The sequence below is a fragment of the Euwallacea fornicatus genome, chromosome 29, assembly GCF_040115645.1.
Source record: "Euwallacea fornicatus isolate EFF26 chromosome 29, ASM4011564v1, whole genome shotgun sequence".
Taxonomy (NCBI): domain Eukaryota; kingdom Metazoa; phylum Arthropoda; class Insecta; order Coleoptera; family Curculionidae; genus Euwallacea; species Euwallacea fornicatus.
In genome coordinates this window covers 694,348-711,652 of record NC_089569.1, presented here as the reverse complement: position 1 = coordinate 711,652, position 17,305 = coordinate 694,348, and the positions used below count along the sequence as shown (strand labels likewise).

Genomic DNA, 17,305 nt, shown 5'->3' with positions numbered 1-17,305 from the left:
CAGAATATACATACACAAACAAGTAGTACGACCAGTACTCCGTCGGATGTCGGAGAGTTAAAACTAATGATTAGCATTTACCGATGCCATAACGAAATAATAATGATATCTGAATAATTGATGAATCAAATTGATCAAGAGTTGTCTGATCGGTTAGTCATTTTGCGCTGTACCAAAATACAAGTTTGCTATAGTTATTGTTAGTGATGGGTAATCCATAAGTGACCCTTCTGGACTACAATTCAGGCGGGTGAAGGTTTTTTTTTTCATCATAATGGTAAGTTAAAGTTTAAACATTTAAAACGTTTTTACGAGACTGAAGTCTGAATAACTAACAAGCAAAAATATGTGGCTGAGTGACTGTGACCATTAGGGTCATATATGTATATCCTCTAATACAGGGGAGATAATGAGGTGATGTAATGTTTAAATTCTCAGTTGACTTAAATACTTTCAAAAATCTCAACAGAGGTTGTTCGTGTGGACTACGTAGAAAGACGTCATGCCTACCTCGAAACATGTTCGGGTTTTTTCGATACCTTGCTTTGATATACTAGGAAACGAGTTATTTTTAGAGTATTTTCCTATAATTACGGGTCTTTAACTCTTGACAAAAACTTTCCTATCAGGCATAAGGGTGATTCAGGTAGCCCGTTTGTTAGAAAATTTCGGATAAAAAATAGTTTTTTACTAGGGCACAGCTGGTGCAATCAATGACGACATCAAAATTTCAAATGAAACATCCAGAACCGTGTTCAAATGCAATGTCTAGCATATCTTGTTCTGATTTTCGACTGTTTTCGAGATAAAGACCTTCATGATGTGACCTACTTTGCACTTGCGAGAGTCATCATACAAACAATCTGACCTATGCGCAAAATGAGTTTGACATTCTTATCTTAACCTTTCAAGATGAATAGAACTACAAGATTTGAAATCTGTCAAATAATTTGACACATGTTAAACAAATTAATGTATGTCAAATTTGAAGTTTACACCTGCCTCGAAAAGATGGCAATGTGGAAATCATTCTGGCCTACTTAATACCGTTCACAAGTTACTGATTCTAGAAAACACTAGATCTATATTTTAGTGCAATAATGTCATATTTTAAACGTCATTACCTCCCAAGCGGTTAAAAATCGACGTACAGTAAGCTGTTCGAAATATTTTTAAAAAATTTCGAGATTGGAAAAATTTGGGGATTTACAGGACTTTCCATTTTAAATTTACATGTTGCCATTAGTTTCAGATACAATTGACAACTCTGCACTAGTGAAACTACTCTATGAGAAAGAATATGGTCTACTATGGCCGTATACAACATTGGACAATGTTGTCTTTTTCAATTCCCCAATTTTCTACCGAACAGGTAATGTGAAATATCCTGTATAACAAAGGAATGATGCGCTAGAAGTCGCCCGCGGCTATAGTATTGAACATAAGTTTGTGAAAAATTCAGATTTCTTGCTGGATTTGGCAGCATTGTGCGCGAAAACATCACATCAGTTCTCTTATAGTTTGACGTTAATCTTTAAAGATAAATGCTAAACGCGGCGTTGCTATTTTTTGCTCATTAAAGTTTCTGTTTTCTTGTTAAATCTTTCCTAGAGAGTTTTATATGATACTTGGATTATGACTGAACCCTATACTGGAGCAAAGTTGTAACCGTCAATATTTGTAAGTGCGGTATCTCCATGGAATAGCGTTTTAGACGCCTTAAATAACTCGTCGGTAGGATATAGGAAAGGTATGGGAAATAATATTCTATACCTTATACCTTTTTGATATACCTTTCCAGCGAGCGGGTATTTAAGGTACACACAACGCTATTCCATGGAAATACCGTACTAACAAATATTGACGGTTACAACGTTGTTCCAGCATAGGGTTAAATTAAAGAACTACCAAATGGGATGAAATTTAACAAATTTGAGATCCAAAATGAATATCTTCTAGTACCATCGAGCAATCTGCTCATGAAAATTTCACTTGATTAATAAAGGTAGCTGGTTCCTACCTGAGAGAATTTACAATATCCAAAGGGGTTTATTAGTCATCATAAACTCTTTTAACACTGCGCTCTTAGGTAGGCACATTGTCGTACTTTTAAGCCTCGCTTTGCAGTACCTTGCCTAGTACGACTAATGTAGCTTGTGATATCCTTCCCACAAAAAAACACAAAGTACCATTTACTGAGGCTTATTTTATGTTCTTTTATGTTACAGAAACCAAAACACTTCACTGGAAAACCTTCTTCCTTCAAGAGATCAATGAGTGATAATAAGTGCAACATCAGTGTAAAGTTACATAAAATTAAGTGAAGCAAGAGAACGGTCATTAGACCTGGACTTTGTTAAATTTATTTATGATTATGTTAAGTGCGTTAAGTGACCTAACAATGTTGACCTTTTCTGTGATATTACTATTATTAACTTCTCTGGGAATTCCAGTGTTAGGAGAATTTAAATACGTCATTTACTCACCACGTGAAGCAAGAAACTCAAATCCAAATGCCTTTGTCAACATTAACCAGGGGCCCCTTCAAAGCCCCTGTCCGTCGGTGTTCCAATACCAAAACGATGCAAATGGGAATTTGATTGGTTCGGTTAGGGTAGATCAGGCAGATACTGGAGGAAGGATTCAACTGGATATTGAGCTATCGGTTGGCAACAGCGTTCAGGCAGGCACCATTAATTTCTAATTAAATTAATTAGTAGTAGCTGATAATTAGATTACGAAGTATTTGGGCAAATGAGAATTCTATTGCTAGAGACGTACCTACACAGAGAGATCCAGTTTTCTGTATTTCATATGGGCTTAATCAGCGAAGCGACACCCCGCTTCAAATCGCAAACAAGTAGAGACCGAGGAAAAAGTTTATATAAATTTACAAGTAATTTTTTACTAATGCTTTGAAATATACAAGGTGGATCACACTGAACTTAAGTAGGCTAAATCCATTTTTTAAGTTGAACGATTAAATGGAGACAGCTTGACTCCAATACTGGGTGCTCCGTTTTAATTGAAATTCCCTTCCAGATCTTTTTATTTACAACTTTCTTTTAAAAATAGATCGATTAACCCCGATACATAATAACAATATTAACAAGTATTTCTGTTTTGTCAATGGATAATAATACATTTTACTCTGCAGGGCTACAATGGCAAGATAGTGCTGGCGGAGAATCGACAGAAAGTGATAAACGACATTATGAATAGGCAGACTATTTACTACAAAATACTATTTCCGGCTTGGCAAAACATTGCTCCTAGAATAACTAAGATCGCCGTTAATGGAAATTTAATATGTAGTGGTCCTAGCATCCCTAGTAAGTACTAGATTAAGTCTGACTGTCAACTTTGGCGCAATAGTTTGGCAAATCGTTATACCTTCCTGATTTAGCACTACTTGACTGCACTTTTTCACACATAAAAATTCTTCCGCCGCTTAATATTTAATCAAACTTACCAAAAATTGCTAATACAGCAATTATTTCACGGTGTTCAGGTATCCTGTACTGATTTGTCGGCGGTAAATGATATATTAAAGTACCTGATACTACCGTCTTACGGGATACCCTTCTTCCATAAATTGAAGCTTCGTAAACGTTTGCGTTTACAAAAAATTGCCTTTTAAGAATATTTGGATTGAAATTTTTCCAAATGATGCCTTATATGTTAATTCTTATCGTTACAGTTCAAATGGTACCTATCCTGACGATAATAAACCTCCATCACAAACTTAGCTTAGACGTTACCCCGCTCACTTCGTCTTCAGACCCCACAATAGACGGCTCACCGAATTTCAACAACCTACCCTCCTCATCATCAAATTCTCAAACATCAGGTAAGGACTAAGCAATTATTAAATTTTGGCAAATTTACAAACATTTATTATTCAGATTTTCCCTTTGATATCAGAGGGGACAACGACCCATTTAGTTCTTCCGTCAATGTTTACTTCACAGATATAAACCGTGGACAAGAAAGCTCCTCGAATCCTTTTCTCAATGTGAAAAATCCCTACGAATTTAAACCTGCCGGAGCTCCTCCTCCGAGGGGCTTTCAACCCATTAATTCGAAAAATCCCTACCACTTTAATCCTGCAGGAACTCCTCCACCGGGAGGCATTCAACCCATCAATGTGAAGAATCCCTACCAGTTTAAACCTGCAGGAACTCCCCCTCGGAGACGCCCTCATATTCCTCCCCCTCTGTCTGATGCTAATCTCGGTAAAATCAACCCTAATAATCCATTTTTGACTGGGCTGTCAACTCCTCAGCCTTCAAGGAGTGGAGCAGAAGATATAGGAAGTACGTAATGCTGAGTTTATACGATGTGTAGTATGTACGTAGCAAATAATGTTTCAGTTGACGAAAATGTCTTCTTCAATCAGAGGGATGAAGAATCTCCTATTGCAATCAGGCCTACGACTGAAATATCTCACATACGCGATCCTACGGTAATAAGGTAAGTGGGTAATATAACGTACTGCCGTATATATAGGTACAATGCCCTAATATTTTTTGAGATTTAACTACTATTAGATAATGTAATAAGACCGTAAAATCAGGACTAAAATACAGGATGATTCACAAATTCTTTGACAATCTTCAAAAGGTGATTGCTGGCATTGCAGAGAAAAAGTTCTAACAAATAACGGGCTCTGGTACAAAAATATAGGAAGTTAAAATTTATATAAAAAAAAAACAAATTTATTAATTTATACGAACCCGTTCCCGTGATCATTACTAAAGACGCCCTAATATATATTTGACTTACAAAACTCTCTGTTTTCAATATAATTTTAATGTCATTAATTCTCTTTCTTAAGAATCTAGAGGCTCCTTCAATGTAAAATTCATCACAGTCCCAAAGAATTAAGTTAAACTTTCCTGAATTTTGTCTCCATGAAATTTGTCAACGTATTTTGAATCGACCTATAGAATAAGTGTAAAATTTTGCAGTACTGCCACCGATGCAAAAGACATATGTGGAAAACCTATAGCAACCAATCAGCTCATTGTTAACGGAGAAACAGTTCCAAGAGGGGCTTATCCTTGGCTGGTTGCCATCTTCAGACAACTAGAAAATCTTAGTCTTAGTTACATTTGCAGTGGATCTCTGATATCTAATCGACATGTAGTCACAGGTAATATTTTTAGCTCTAATGGTTTTTTGTTAAAACTTGCAAATATTCTATCATTTTTTTTAACAATCCAGTAGGTCGCTTTCGCCACTTTAGCGAGAATCCTATGTATTCGTCCCGCGCTAAACATATTAGAACTTTTTTATTCAAACACTAAATAATTTTACATATTTTTCAGCTGCGCACTGCGTTAAGTTGGAATACAGGCGAGTAAAACCCAACGAGATTGTTTGCATTTTTGGCAAGCTAAATATAAGGAAATGGGTTGTGGCCCCTGGAGAGACCATGTTGGAACCTGAAACTGTCACTGTTCATCCTGGTAAGTAATTTTTCGCTCAAATTAATTCATAAACAGGTGTATTAACTCGTTTTAACCGAATTATTTTTTTTACTCCAATAATATTTAACAAAGAGCAGAAATAGAATTTTTGTTCTTGTTAGAATAATAGATATATAGCATAGTCTCAATATATAAACGTTTTTTGCGCACATTTTTTCTCTATTCGCAGAGTACCAACAAGGTAAAGCCGACGCAGACATCGCTATAATCACTTTCCAGGACCCGATACCATTCAGTAAAACCATAATACCATTATGCTTGTGGGAAGGCAATACCGACTTGAAACAAATTGTTGGAAATATTGGGACTGTTGTAGGGTAAATGAATCATTACATTTAAGTAGTAAGATAAAAACAATTAGAACGTAAATTTGCAGTTGGGGTCGGAACGAAAATGGAGACCTCAGCTCGGCAGAACCCCGGCAAGTCAAGATGCCCGTTGTAGACCAATTAGAGTGTCTAAAAGGCAGTACCTCAACAGTAGGACAGGCTTTGGTGGAGATAATTTCGAGAAACACATTTTGCGCAGGTAATAATTAACTTTTCATTTTCTTTTGTTTTCAAAACATTGGAACGTGTTTTTAGGTTTCAGAAATGGATCAGGCCCTTGTAATGGAGACAGCGGATCCGCCTTTCTTTTAAGAAAAAACGATGTATTTTATCTCAGAGGTATCGTGTCAACAGCCTTATCAGACGTCACGCGCAAATCTTGTAATTTGCAAGAATACGTAGTGTTTACAGATGCCAGTAAATATTTAGATTGGATCATGAATATTGTGAGGTCAACTTAAGAAAAATATATTGCAGTGCTTCATTTTTAAAACTGATTAATTTTATTATGGTATAACTTAGCAGTTTCTTCGATTTTTATTACCACATAACTTGCGAGATAACAATGATTGCATGATCATTGTATTGCATTATATTTGAACATGCTACCTGATATTACGTGTCAATAAAATCTTGGTTTGGATTATATCACTAAATGATATACAACAGAAACCTAATAACGATGCCCATAACATATCTCGTGTTAATAATGGTTAGCAACTTTCTAACCTAATATTTGAGTAATATTACACTGCTATTTAAAACTAATGGTTATTTTACGTAAACACGCCATATCACCTTAACATATTTATAGTATTTTTTTTATACTACTATGGCTCAAAATTAAGGTACTATTACGTAAGAGACATTACTGGTATTTAATATTCAGATCAAGGCAACGTTATCCGAACTTTGAGATAACATTACAGATTCATAATTGGGAAGTTAGATCGAAATGTTCAATTTCCTATTAAACATTATATAAAATTGAGGAAAACCAAATCTCCTTTTTGCATTCTCGATATTTTGGTGGATAATAATGACACGCTAACACAAACGGAAGAAAACTAGATTTTTAAGTTTAAATATTTTAATAAAAACAGTACAAACCTAAAAAGTTACAACCAACTTTGATGGCATTTGATAATAAAAAGTTATAAAAATCTAAAAATATCCTTAAGATTCGGCAGATTTAAAAAACCCTAATATATTCAGCTGTCCGAAAGACTTAGGTTTAGCAGCAACAACTTTCTGAATTATCGGCTGATCAGGAACTGAATTAAGTTCCAGATGTATCCGTTTAGCCGTGTGAAAGTCTTTATGCACATTCCACTCGCTAACTAAAACCGGTTTATTACATTCTTCGCAAATTTCCCAAGGCCCTTCTGCATTTTCATTTGTAGAGAAATATTTACTTATTGGTTTTTGAGAACTTGCAACATCTTCTATCTTTCTCTTTTTAGTGTTTTTTGGACCGTATTTTGGAACAACTTGATTTTCTGTTGAAGTGGAAGCCATAGGAGGATCGTTCTTGTATAAATGTGTTTCACTTTTAACAATTCTCAAAGCGACATGATAGTCATTATGTGACTGAAAGTTATCTTGATCGACGTATTTTCCACACTCTGGACAACGCTGATTTTCAATAGTTTCTTCAATAGTACTTTTGACCACTTTGGAACATTGGTCAGCGGGTTGATCGCTTTCTGGAGAGTCATAATCAGTATCTTCTTCAAATATTTTAGAAGTGTCAAAATTCCTTTTAAGGCTTTGACTAAAGTATCGCGTAAAAAACGAATTGGTTACTGGAGAATGGTCGCCATTATTTGTACTATCACATACTGGTTTATTGAATTCATTACTTATTGAATCCTGAGATATATCTAAATCTGGGTCCAATCTAATTATGGGTGAAGAACTATTACTGATATGAGTGTCAGAATGTTCCCTACAAAAATCCAAGGAGTTTCCAGATTTAGTGGAAATCACGCTATTAAATTCAAAGTTCTCGTCTAATAATGATTCCGGATTGATTTGTTCAAAGTAAATTAAATCGTCTGAATTCACATTATCTTCGTCCTCTTCAGTGTCAGCCGAATAAATTGAAGTTTTATCATCATCGGCATCACCCTTTCGATCTTCCCTCGTTAGAGTATCTACCTCGCTGAAGAAGTGCTTCTGTTTGGAATTATCAAATTTCTGGATACTGTTATTGCTGTTCATTCTCATTTGTTCAAAAAACGAAGTGATTTCCCTGTTCTTCTTGAAATCTTGAAAATTTCCTGCGCTGACACCTTAAATAATTTATTCTCTTGAACTACCATTACCCCTGCGAATAGTATAGAAGTATCGCGGTCACATATACCTTTAACCTCGAATGACGCTGCAGTTTTACTACCTATTTTTAAAAATTTTACATACGTAATACAAATATTTATTTTAATGCAATATTTAGTTAAAAAGTAACTAAAACATTAATGGTTTAATTAATTATAAATGGCACTGTGTTACTGAAATGGACACATTAGCCTATACCATGTTTATATATCTGTTGCACAGTTTACGACCAATTGGGAATAGTTAAATGCAATAGAAGTTCTTACCCAAATATGTTATTCGGTACGTTCCGTCATCCTGCATACAATTCTTTTGTATTACTTTCATGGCATTCTCAAATATTCGGCACTGTTCATAAGAGTTCAGTGGATGGCTTTTGGTGCTATGAATTTCGTTATTTTCAATTTCTTGTGCAAAACTGACCACCATTTGCTTTGCTTTCCGATTGTTTTCCTCGAAATCTTAAAACAAATCAATGGACAAAATGAAAAGTAAGACTTGAGAAACTCACATATACAAACTTTATATCTTTTTTCTATTTTGATCAATTTCGCGAATGACAATTGATACTTTTACTCAATGCTCTGACGGTAAACCATATTAGCTCAATAAAAAATTTGTCATGCGCGAAAATGCTTTAACGGTGTTTTTTTGCTCTGTCAATACACCATACATATACATTTGTGATACCGAGAATCGACCAAGGGAGTTACCAAAGAACCACCCTGTATATGGAGATTCGGTGAACTGCAAAATTCACTCCAGAACTTAAAGTGTTAATGGCGACATTTGTACGTTTTAAAAAAATAAATACATTTTTTTAACATTTACCTTTGCTCAATCTTTCGGCTAACTCCTCACACAGATCATTCAGCCAATGTTCAAGATCTTCTTTGATGCATAACATGCCCTTGCCAGGAAATTTTTTACAACAGCCTATAGACTTTGAAATCAATCTCGTATTCACCGGCTCATAATCGATACCCTTTGCTATATTATAAAGCCACGAGGCCGACTTTTCATCAAATTTTTTAGTCAGATCTTTATGACTAAATGTTGAGAGTTCACTCATTAATTTAATGTTCAACTTCTCCATTATTTCATCACCAAATTTACCACCTAAACTTGTAATTTTTTTTATAGGCATATTTTTGTACAGTTCAGGTACAGCTTCATGCGGTAAAATGGTTTGTTTATTGGGTTTATGAAGACCACATACAAGCTTTGCTAAGATTTTGTTGTGGGCTATTCCAGCAGAACATTTATAACCTGGTATGAAAAAAACATAATGACGTCAAACGGAACAATTTCAGAATTATTAACGCCTGTATTCTTTAATACCAATTTTCTTGGCTTAATATTTAATTTCGCTCTTAAATTTTCCCTAATTGTGGCTGAAATAATTTATTTTTATGATAGTGATATGTAATTAGATTTTGTGAACCTTCCTATGAGGTAATTTTTTAACTAGTCAACTTTATCTAGTGTGCATTTTAGCGACAAAAATGAAACGAATATTTCACTTCTTATTACCTGTAACTTTGAAAATTTCAGCGCGCACTTCCTCAGCAATTACACCTCCTAAGGCAAGTTTAAAATTTGCCTCATCATATAATCTGTGATCGCAAACGTTCTGGACAAAATCAACTATAGTGCTACCCACAACATAAGTGTTTTGTAGTTTGTCAACAGAAACAATATCAAGGCCAGCTTGAATTCGTTGTTCTACCATCGCAGTAATGTCCATATAAGCTTCATCTACAGAAGCCCTTTGTAGGTTTGCTGAAAAAGTCTGCAAGACTTCTACTACCCTTTTACCTGCATCACGATATCTTGAATGCAAAAGTGATGCTTAAGTATATAAAACATACAAAGTTGTGGCTTACATACTTAGAAAGTTCAGCTTTGCCCCGAACTTCTGGCACTTGAACCAGTACAATTTCAGGACAGTGTGCTTTTGCATCATCACCCCTCATATGCCTCTGAACTCCTTTATCCCTTGCTGGATAGTTCACTGCGATAATTCTGATGAATAATATAGGGGGACCATTATTTACCCCTTTGCAAGGAAACTTTATTTTATGTTTTTTATTGGCATATGTTAAAGGCAGAATTATCTGTACTGATAATATGCTCATTTAATAATATTAGCACCAAAAAAAGTTGGATGGTTTTACAGCTTTTAATCTACTCCAATGCCTCAAAACTAAACTCAAATTCAGGTTTTAAATGTTACCAATGCTCAATCTTGCCTTTCCATTACTTAAATGTAAGGAAGCCTTGCAAGAAAATGCTAACATATGCTTATTAAATCATATGTTCAGTTCAAATTTAAGTACAAATCAAGCACATATGCCTCTTTGGGTCAGGATAAATGTTTTACCTTGTATATTTTCATTCATGGGGCTATACTTTTTTCCCTAGAAGCTTGATACATGTTGCAGAATATTTTGGGATAATGACATGCTTATTAAAATAGCCTACACAAGTTTATGCAAGAAGTGGTAGGTTAAAAAAGTGGAATTTATTGTTGATTGATTTCATATCTCAGACACCCATAGATTGCTTTTAAACCGACTAGTCAAATCAGAAGATGAACTCTATATATTGCTTCTTTGGGCCAGAACTGCCTGTTTATCAGAGCAGTCAAATATACCCACACAACAAACAGGATGTCATAGCAAGGGAGTAAAAAAACTAATGTTTGCATAGTATTGCTTACCCTCCACCCCTCCATTGGTTGTACTGGACAACGGCTAAGGGTTTTCCTTTCAAATTTGGATTCAAATTTTCCTCTACTTGACAGAAAAAACAGTCCATGTCAATAAGTAAAATTATTCGGTTAGTATAGCTCATGGTTAAAAATTTTGATGCTTCGAAGACTGTATTTTACACTTTTAGGATGTTAAGAGGACTGGGAAGTATTCAGAGGATTGGGATCGCGGAAATATTAACAGGAAAGGGAAATATTAAGAAGATGGGGAATGGTAAAAAAGTTGGGGAATATGTCAAATAATAACATTGTGATAAAAGTTAAAATATACATTAAAAATTAAATTTAAATAACAAGTACCCCTGTCAGTAAAATATAAAATAATAACTATAATATCTATAACTTAAATAGGGTTACGATTTTGAAAATTTACAAATAAAGAATTTCTCATTATCAAGAAAGTTTACTCCACGTTATTTTTTTCAATATTGATTGGTCAAAAAATTTTGATTTTCTCCCTCCCACTTTTGTATAAAATCGGGCCTTTGAAGCCCGATTCTCAAAATCTGGTTTTGATGTCAAATGTCAATTAAGTTTCATTGCTTTCGTAATTAGACTAAGATATTTTTCGATCTCTGAGAGGATCTGTGTTACTTACAACGGTCTTACGGAGTATTTGCGAAATAATAGCCAAAAGGTAATTAATAAAGAACATATTAAAATATCCTAAATTCTACATTTAAAAGTTTAGATTGCTTCCGGTTAAAGCAAACAAAGGCCTCGAATATCTCAATTTGATGATAGAGCAAATTTAAGAATTTTCTCTTATATATGCAAAACATTTTTGGTACGATTTCTAATGGACATTTTTTTCTATTCGTGCTAGAAACTTCTTATCAAGTGTCGATATAAACTGTCAAATGTCGAAATTTTTAGAATTGATACTTCAAAATGTCGATCACGCTACGCCCAACACTAGTTCTAATCGACGTAACCTACAAAAAGCAAAGTAGAAGCAAACACAAGCTACTGGAAACAACGACTACAAACGCAGTGTTAACACGTTTTCTTGAATTTTTAAAAATTAATTCAAATTAGATATTTTAGAGTTATTTACGAAGAATGTCTGAAGGTTCTAGTAAAGATACAACCACCACGAAAACGCCTATGGTCTACATTTGTGGAGGTAGGTAATACTAATCTAAACATGAAAAAGCAGAGCCCCTCATAAAAATTATTCCTGAATGAGAGCATGGGGGTTGTCTGGAAATGCACTATTTTATTATAATAGAAATATCCTGCAAAAATATTAAAAAGTAGACATCTCAAAGAGATGATGATCACTTAGTTATGTGACATTCTCTCAAACTTTAGAAACTATAAAAGTTCTTCAAAAAGCATAAAATAAGAAAATTTCATAGTTTCTTATAAACCACAAAATGCGTCGACTTTAACGGTCATGTTGTCATTTGGTCAGAGTTGCTACTCTTTCCCTTGCAAATACTGATATAGAACTGGTTCAAAAGTTCATGTGACAAAACCTAATTAAATTTTTTCAGAATGCCATAATGAAAATGAGATCAGACCCAGAGATCCCATTCGTTGCCGAGAATGTGGGTACCGTATTATGTATAAGAAGAGAACAAAAAGATGTATCCTTTTTATTGCAGTTAATTTTACTCTAAACTAAGTTAAATGCAGTTATGTAGCCATAACTGTTTCATATTAGAAAAGGGATTTTCCTTATAAGGGAGTGTGTTGCTTTTGAATGACTTAAATATTAAATTTCAGTGGGAAAAACAACTGCCCTTACAGTATTAATTTCCTTAACAATTTTTATAGTAATTGTTTTTGATGCAAGATAAAGCATGCAGACTGCATTTGTCTTCAAATTTTGTGAACCTTCCCAAGAATGTGATGAGCAGAATATTTAGTACTATGAATTGTTTTGTAATTCACCTATATAAAGATATTTTACTGAATGCTAAGTGAACATTTAACTTCAATTTTATGAGTTCTGTGTAATTTTTTGTACTTATACTCTACCTGATGGAAAAATCTTCAATTATTATCATTTATATGGAGTCTTTCTCAAACGGTTTCCTAAAAGAAAGTTTTTGATTTCAAATGGAATCAAAGACAAAGAATTCAATTTCAAGACCTTTACCCCAGACTGCTTCCAAAATCACCATGGTAGAAAAAGACTCATTACTTTTGTTTATAAACAAGGTGCGCTTATCATTTTTTTAAGAACAAACATAAAAAGTTAAAAATAACATCATGTGTGCAATTAGTGGATATTTTCGACGGAATTAATAACAGTGGGTTTGAACAGAGCTGAGGGAAGTACTAGATGTGCATAAACTAAAGATTGGCTTTTTTTGTAAGTAAAACCTTAGATAAAAACATGAAAATGTAATCAAATTAAGACACTTATCGTATAATAGGCAGGACCAGCATTAGTATTGTATTTAAAGGATGAAATGGGGACCCAAATGTATTTGAGGTTATGTTAGAAGACGCTATATAGCTAAAGATGGCGCTCGAATGAATGTATGGTCTAAAAGGAATGGCGGATTTGATTAGAAGATTATGTGATATATGACACTACGTTAATACATAACCTAATTTGTTTATCAACTACGAATTCAAAAAAATAGACTGAAGTTAGTAAACAGTTTCTTTTTACCTTTTAAAAGAAAAATCTCTATTTGTGGTAGATACCGGGCACTATCAAATTCTCCTTTCAACTTTCACAATCAGCGTAAATGGCTGAAAATGCAGCAAATTTTACCACCACAATCCATAACAGACCTTCTATATTTGAGATCATAGCCCAGAAGTCTTTGAATGATACCCTTTACCCAGCTTTACAAAAAGTAGCGTTATTCCTGTCCTCAAGTTTTCCCAGAAAGTTTGGATTTTTAAATTTATACTATGATGAGGCATTTTTGGCATGTAATGGTTTGCTTCAGTTTTATTACCTGAAATATTATGGTAAGTTTTGTAATCTCACCAAGTCTGTACCTAATAGGCGAAATGGCAGTCATAAGCATAAAACTATCACATTTTCATGGAATGTACAAATTCTGTTGAGGATCGATCAATCAAAGCACCTATCAATATCTATAACCTATCGCACCCATATTTTCTCTCTGGTGGCCATAGAATACTGACATATTACCTCTGTATAATAGTGTGTCTGCATTTATGTACCTCAATAGCTGCTTATTACTTTCTTATACACCTTTTTCCATTAATAGTTCTGCCATTACATTCTTTAATAACTGGTACCTCAGATCTCAATACAATCTACATTCATTCATAGATTTTTAAGGTTTATTAATAGAGAGTTTAATACAAAGCTGAATTTTGCAAATACCATGTTTGACCACATATTCATTGCAAATCGAGTAAGAATATAGTAATTTAAGGAGTGCACCACAATCCCAAAACTCTTAGCAAAGTTTCACCTATTAGTTTTAGGCTACCTTATTGACCTTAGGTATTCATAATTAATTATGTGTTCTCTTTCTCATTTAATTGTCTTGTAATTAATATTCTATTTATAATTTCAACCCAGTCCATCTATATCTTATCTTGAAACCTTAATAGCACACCTTGCATGATAAATTAACATAATTTTTAGATGCATCATTTTCTGAGAACTTCTATGGGTTGAAGAGGCTACTTTCTAATGGAACACAACTCACTAAGAGAGAAAAGGAGATTTCTCTATTATTCTTAGTTGCAGTACCATATTTAAAAAAAAAACTTGAGGAAAAAATACAAATATATCGTATAGAAAATGCTGAGGGGCAGTTGACAAAAGTAATGCTGATTGAGTTTCAATACATTTCAGTGCTCATTTCATTTTTCATTTAAGAGAATATTGAAAGTAAACGGTTTTGTAGGGTTTCTGTTAAGTTTCCCACTAAGTTCAGGTTAAATCTTTGCCTTTTCATGTTTTTAATGAGAGACATTTAATTTAGTCACAAATCCTCAATTTTGCCAAATTCCTCAGGAAATATATTATATTGACTCTATATCAAAATATAGAGTCAACATAATTGATCCCTTCTTAAAATCATCAAGATTAATGGATTCCAACTCATGATCAACATGAAACTCAAGATGAAAGATACGGTTTAAAGTAGCGATTTTTGCCCAGATAATATTTTCTTTGAGACATTTAGTTTCTTCATTACAATTACAATAACTTTAGAAAAAGCTCGACGTGACTTACTGCCTACCCCCTATGTCTTAAAAGAATTGAAAGTTCCTAATTGTCATTTTATGTATATATTAACTTTCAACAGAAAGCGTTCTGTGACCATAGGAAGTGCATAAACTCTTAAAGTTTTTGTTGTTTCATTTGCTAATTTGAAATTTGGGTTACACAAGCAATAGAAAATTTACGATTTGTTTTATTTTTAAATAGAAAAACCTGTGTTTTTGGATTCGAAGGATCGTTTTATCTAATTATGAAACAGGTAGTTTTGTAAACCAAAATATGACTGTCATTGTTGTATCATCTTATTACGGCATCGGGGGTAGGCACAGTTACCAGTTCAAACGGATATTATAATTTTCAAGGATAAAATTATACGATTTTGATTATCTACTATATTTACAATAAGTTTTAAAGTGCCTTAAAAATAAATTGTTTTATGTTACTTACTTTTTAGAATTTTGAAAGTAGGAGCAAAAAACTTCTTATCTATGCGCATTCCACATTTGAAGTTTTATGGAGTTTAGCTACTCTAAATAGTTATCTTAAGTACATGTCTGAACAGACAGATATTCAAATTCCGCTGTTGAATATTCTCGGTTTGAAGTTTGCTTATTCTAATGAAGAACCAAGTCTGAGTTTTTGGAGCGCACTATTTCGTGGCAACTTAAAGTAGGTAATTTTGGTACTGATTAGATTTACCAAGTGAATAGTGGGCAGCAATTGTAATTTCTAGGCTTTCAGACATAAATTTTGGATTAGCCCGAAACGCAGTGAGTACTGTATTAGAAACTGCTGCTTTCTTCATGCAGTTTTTGCAAGTTTGGAATTCTCAGAAACCCAATTTTGCATTCACATATTTACCAAAAGTTGAACCTCCTTCAGTAAGTATTAGTATAAAGTTAAGTGCTATCGTCATTGTGTGGTATTCCAGTACAATATCCTAGCTAAGCACTATAAAGGCAAATGCAAGATTTGCTATCAGACTTGGGTTAATCCCACGATTCTTCCAGTATCAGGGTAAGAAGATATTTGTAAATTTCTATAGATCTATAGAAGATTAGCTGAAAGTAACGCACAAAATACAGGGTGTTTCCGGCTTGCCAATATCGCGAATTAACTAGGAATAAGAAACGTGTATTTAAGCAAAAAAGGTCATATAAATATAATTTTGACTGACGCTTTGTTCTCTAAGGGTCACAGTTTTTATTTTTGATTAACATTGCGAGAAAAAAGTTTCTTGCATGTATGCATTTGCAAGGTGAAAATTTTGCTGTATTTACCTGCAGACAAAATATATAAATAAAAACCAATAAGTTACTTATGTTTAACTTATTTGCAAACCACAAAAAGATGTTAATGTTACAAGTAGCTTTTATTGGAGACATTAATTTATTGTCCAGTGACCCTATAAATAAAAAATATATATATAATATATATATATATTACTTATATATATATATATAAATAATCATGCAGCACTAGTTATTCAGTAGCAGACCCCAGCAGTAACTGTATTAATTCTCTTTGGGGGTTTCGTGTCTCTGGTTTGATTCCTAGTCCGATTATTAGTTTTTTGTATTATTTTTTTTCTATCCTAAATGGAATAGAGTATAGAGTTTTACATTATATTTTTGAGCGATTATTAAAAACATCAACAAACAAGCAAACATTGCAAAACAGCTAAAAAGTACCAAGTTAATATTTTTTTAAATTGAACACCCTGTATTTTATTGTATTTTTTAAATCCTTATATTTTTATAAAATATCAGATGACCTAAATCGGAGTATACATAGCCAGATCTCAGGTATTTTTACTGATGTAGTTTTGAAATTTGGAATGTCAATATGCCGCAACATGAAAAGTTAGAATTGATGTATAACTGAATCATGATTTTTGAAAAGATTCATGATTCAGTTACGTCTACCTATTGATCAAATGATTATCGAATATGACTGAACTCCTCAGGTACATATTTTGCTTCCGCTGCATTGCGAAGCATATAAATGAGACAAAAACATGCCCAGTGACAAATTTACCAGCGATGCTCTCGGATATAGTTCGCATCTTTGATGATTAGGAAATTGTTGTTATATTTATATGTGAGTAGAATAAACGAAGGGTATCGGGTGTATATGATTATTACCTGTTTTGTTTGTTTGTTTTTTATAAAATGTTACATATTTTGTTACTGTTTTTACT

The 17,305-nt window shown here is 33.5% G+C and overlaps 4 protein-coding genes across 13 annotated transcripts; 3 read left to right on the top strand and 1 right to left on the bottom strand.

Annotated features, from left to right (window-relative positions):
- LOC136347680 (serine protease gd-like) lies at positions 1–6,314 on the top strand. 4 transcript variants are annotated; one of them, XM_066297899.1, is made up of 12 exons: positions 1–277; positions 1,247–1,372; positions 2,229–2,683; positions 3,158–3,332; positions 3,701–3,850; positions 3,972–4,316; positions 4,374–4,473; positions 4,971–5,155; positions 5,331–5,471; positions 5,662–5,809; positions 5,869–6,020; positions 6,077–6,314. In XM_066297899.1, the coding sequence occupies exons 3-12, from the start codon at positions 2,369–2,371 to the stop codon at positions 6,280–6,282; spliced, it is 1,917 nt and encodes a 638-aa protein (XP_066153996.1). In that variant the 5' UTR covers positions 1–277; positions 1,247–1,372; positions 2,229–2,368; the 3' UTR covers positions 6,283–6,314. The 4 variants fall into 4 exon arrangements, with proteins under 4 accessions (XP_066153996.1, XP_066153994.1, XP_066153995.1 ...); XM_066297897.1 differs by having other exon boundaries at positions 2–277; positions 3,906–4,316; XM_066297901.1 differs by having other exon boundaries at positions 9–277; positions 4,113–4,316.
- A 579-nt stretch (positions 6,315–6,893) lies between these two features.
- On the bottom strand, positions 6,894–11,772 carry DNApol-eta (DNA polymerase eta). Of its 7 annotated transcripts, none has more exons than XM_066297724.1 (6): positions 10,881–11,772; positions 10,049–10,183; positions 9,692–9,990; positions 8,990–9,427; positions 8,425–8,619; positions 6,894–8,115 (listed from the first exon to the last, which is right to left on the bottom strand). In XM_066297724.1, exons 1-6 carry the CDS (start codon positions 11,012–11,014, stop codon positions 6,998–7,000), a joined length of 2,319 nt encoding a protein of 772 aa, XP_066153821.1. In that variant the 5' UTR covers positions 11,015–11,772; the 3' UTR covers positions 6,894–6,997. The 7 variants fall into 7 exon arrangements, with proteins under 7 accessions (XP_066153821.1, XP_066153824.1, XP_066153823.1 ...); XM_066297727.1 differs by having other exon boundaries at positions 9,692–9,976; positions 10,881–11,019; XM_066297726.1 differs by having other exon boundaries at positions 10,049–10,217; positions 10,881–11,010.
- Positions 11,773–11,860: 88 nt separating this feature from the next.
- Rpb12 (DNA-directed RNA polymerases I, II, and III subunit Rpb12) lies at positions 11,861–12,853 on the top strand. Its single transcript, XM_066297764.1, has 3 exons — positions 11,861–12,057; positions 12,431–12,523; positions 12,714–12,853. The coding sequence occupies exons 1-3, from the start codon at positions 11,994–11,996 to the stop codon at positions 12,734–12,736; spliced, it is 180 nt and encodes a 59-aa protein (XP_066153861.1). The 5' UTR covers positions 11,861–11,993; the 3' UTR covers positions 12,737–12,853.
- Positions 12,854–13,094: 241 nt separating this feature from the next.
- Positions 13,095–17,289, top strand: Pex12 (peroxin 12). Its single transcript, XM_066297753.1, has 6 exons — positions 13,095–13,868; positions 14,521–14,702; positions 15,560–15,774; positions 15,839–15,986; positions 16,037–16,122; positions 17,072–17,289. Exons 1-6 carry the CDS (start codon positions 13,640–13,642, stop codon positions 17,181–17,183), a joined length of 972 nt encoding a protein of 323 aa, XP_066153850.1. The 5' UTR covers positions 13,095–13,639; the 3' UTR covers positions 17,184–17,289.
- Positions 17,290–17,305: the final 16 nt, after the last annotated feature.

Excerpts from the sequence above, each read along its gene's own strand:
- Pex12 (XM_066297753.1), top strand. The coding sequence starts at position 13,640 with ATGGCTGAAAATGCAGCAAATTTTACCACCACAATCCATAACAGACCT. Across the intron at positions 15,987-16,036 it reads CAAAAGTTGAACCTCCTTCA|TACAATATCCTAGCTAAGCA; the intron begins GTAAGTATTAGT and ends GTGGTATTCCAG. Across the intron at positions 16,123-17,071 it reads ACGATTCTTCCAGTATCAGG|GTACATATTTTGCTTCCGCT; the intron begins GTAAGAAGATAT and ends TGAACTCCTCAG.
- LOC136347680 (XM_066297898.1), top strand. The coding sequence starts at position 2,369 with ATGATTATGTTAAGTGCGTTAAGTGACCTAACAATGTTGACCTTTTCT. Across the intron at positions 3,333-3,700 it reads TAGTGGTCCTAGCATCCCTA|TTCAAATGGTACCTATCCTG; the intron begins GTAAGTACTAGA and ends TTATCGTTACAG. Across the intron at positions 4,474-4,970 it reads CGCGATCCTACGGTAATAAG|TACTGCCACCGATGCAAAAG; the intron begins GTAAGTGGGTAA and ends AAAATTTTGCAG.
- Rpb12 (XM_066297764.1), top strand. The coding sequence starts at position 11,994 with ATGTCTGAAGGTTCTAGTAAAGATACAACCACCACGAAAACGCCTATG. Across the intron at positions 12,058-12,430 it reads TATGGTCTACATTTGTGGAG|AATGCCATAATGAAAATGAG; the intron begins GTAGGTAATACT and ends AAATTTTTTCAG. Across the intron at positions 12,524-12,713 it reads TAAGAAGAGAACAAAAAGAT|TAATTGTTTTTGATGCAAGA; the intron begins GTATCCTTTTTA and ends CAATTTTTATAG.
- DNApol-eta (XM_066297724.1), bottom strand. The coding sequence starts at position 11,014 with ATGAGCTATACTAACCGAATAATTTTACTTATTGACATGGACTGTTTT. Across the intron at positions 9,428-9,691 it reads TGAAATTTTCAAAGTTACAG|GTTATAAATGTTCTGCTGGA; the intron begins GTAATAAGAAGT and ends TTTTCATACCAG. Across the intron at positions 8,620-8,989 it reads AGCCGAAAGATTGAGCAAAG|ATTTCGAGGAAAACAATCGG; the intron begins GTAAATGTTAAA and ends ATTTGTTTTAAG.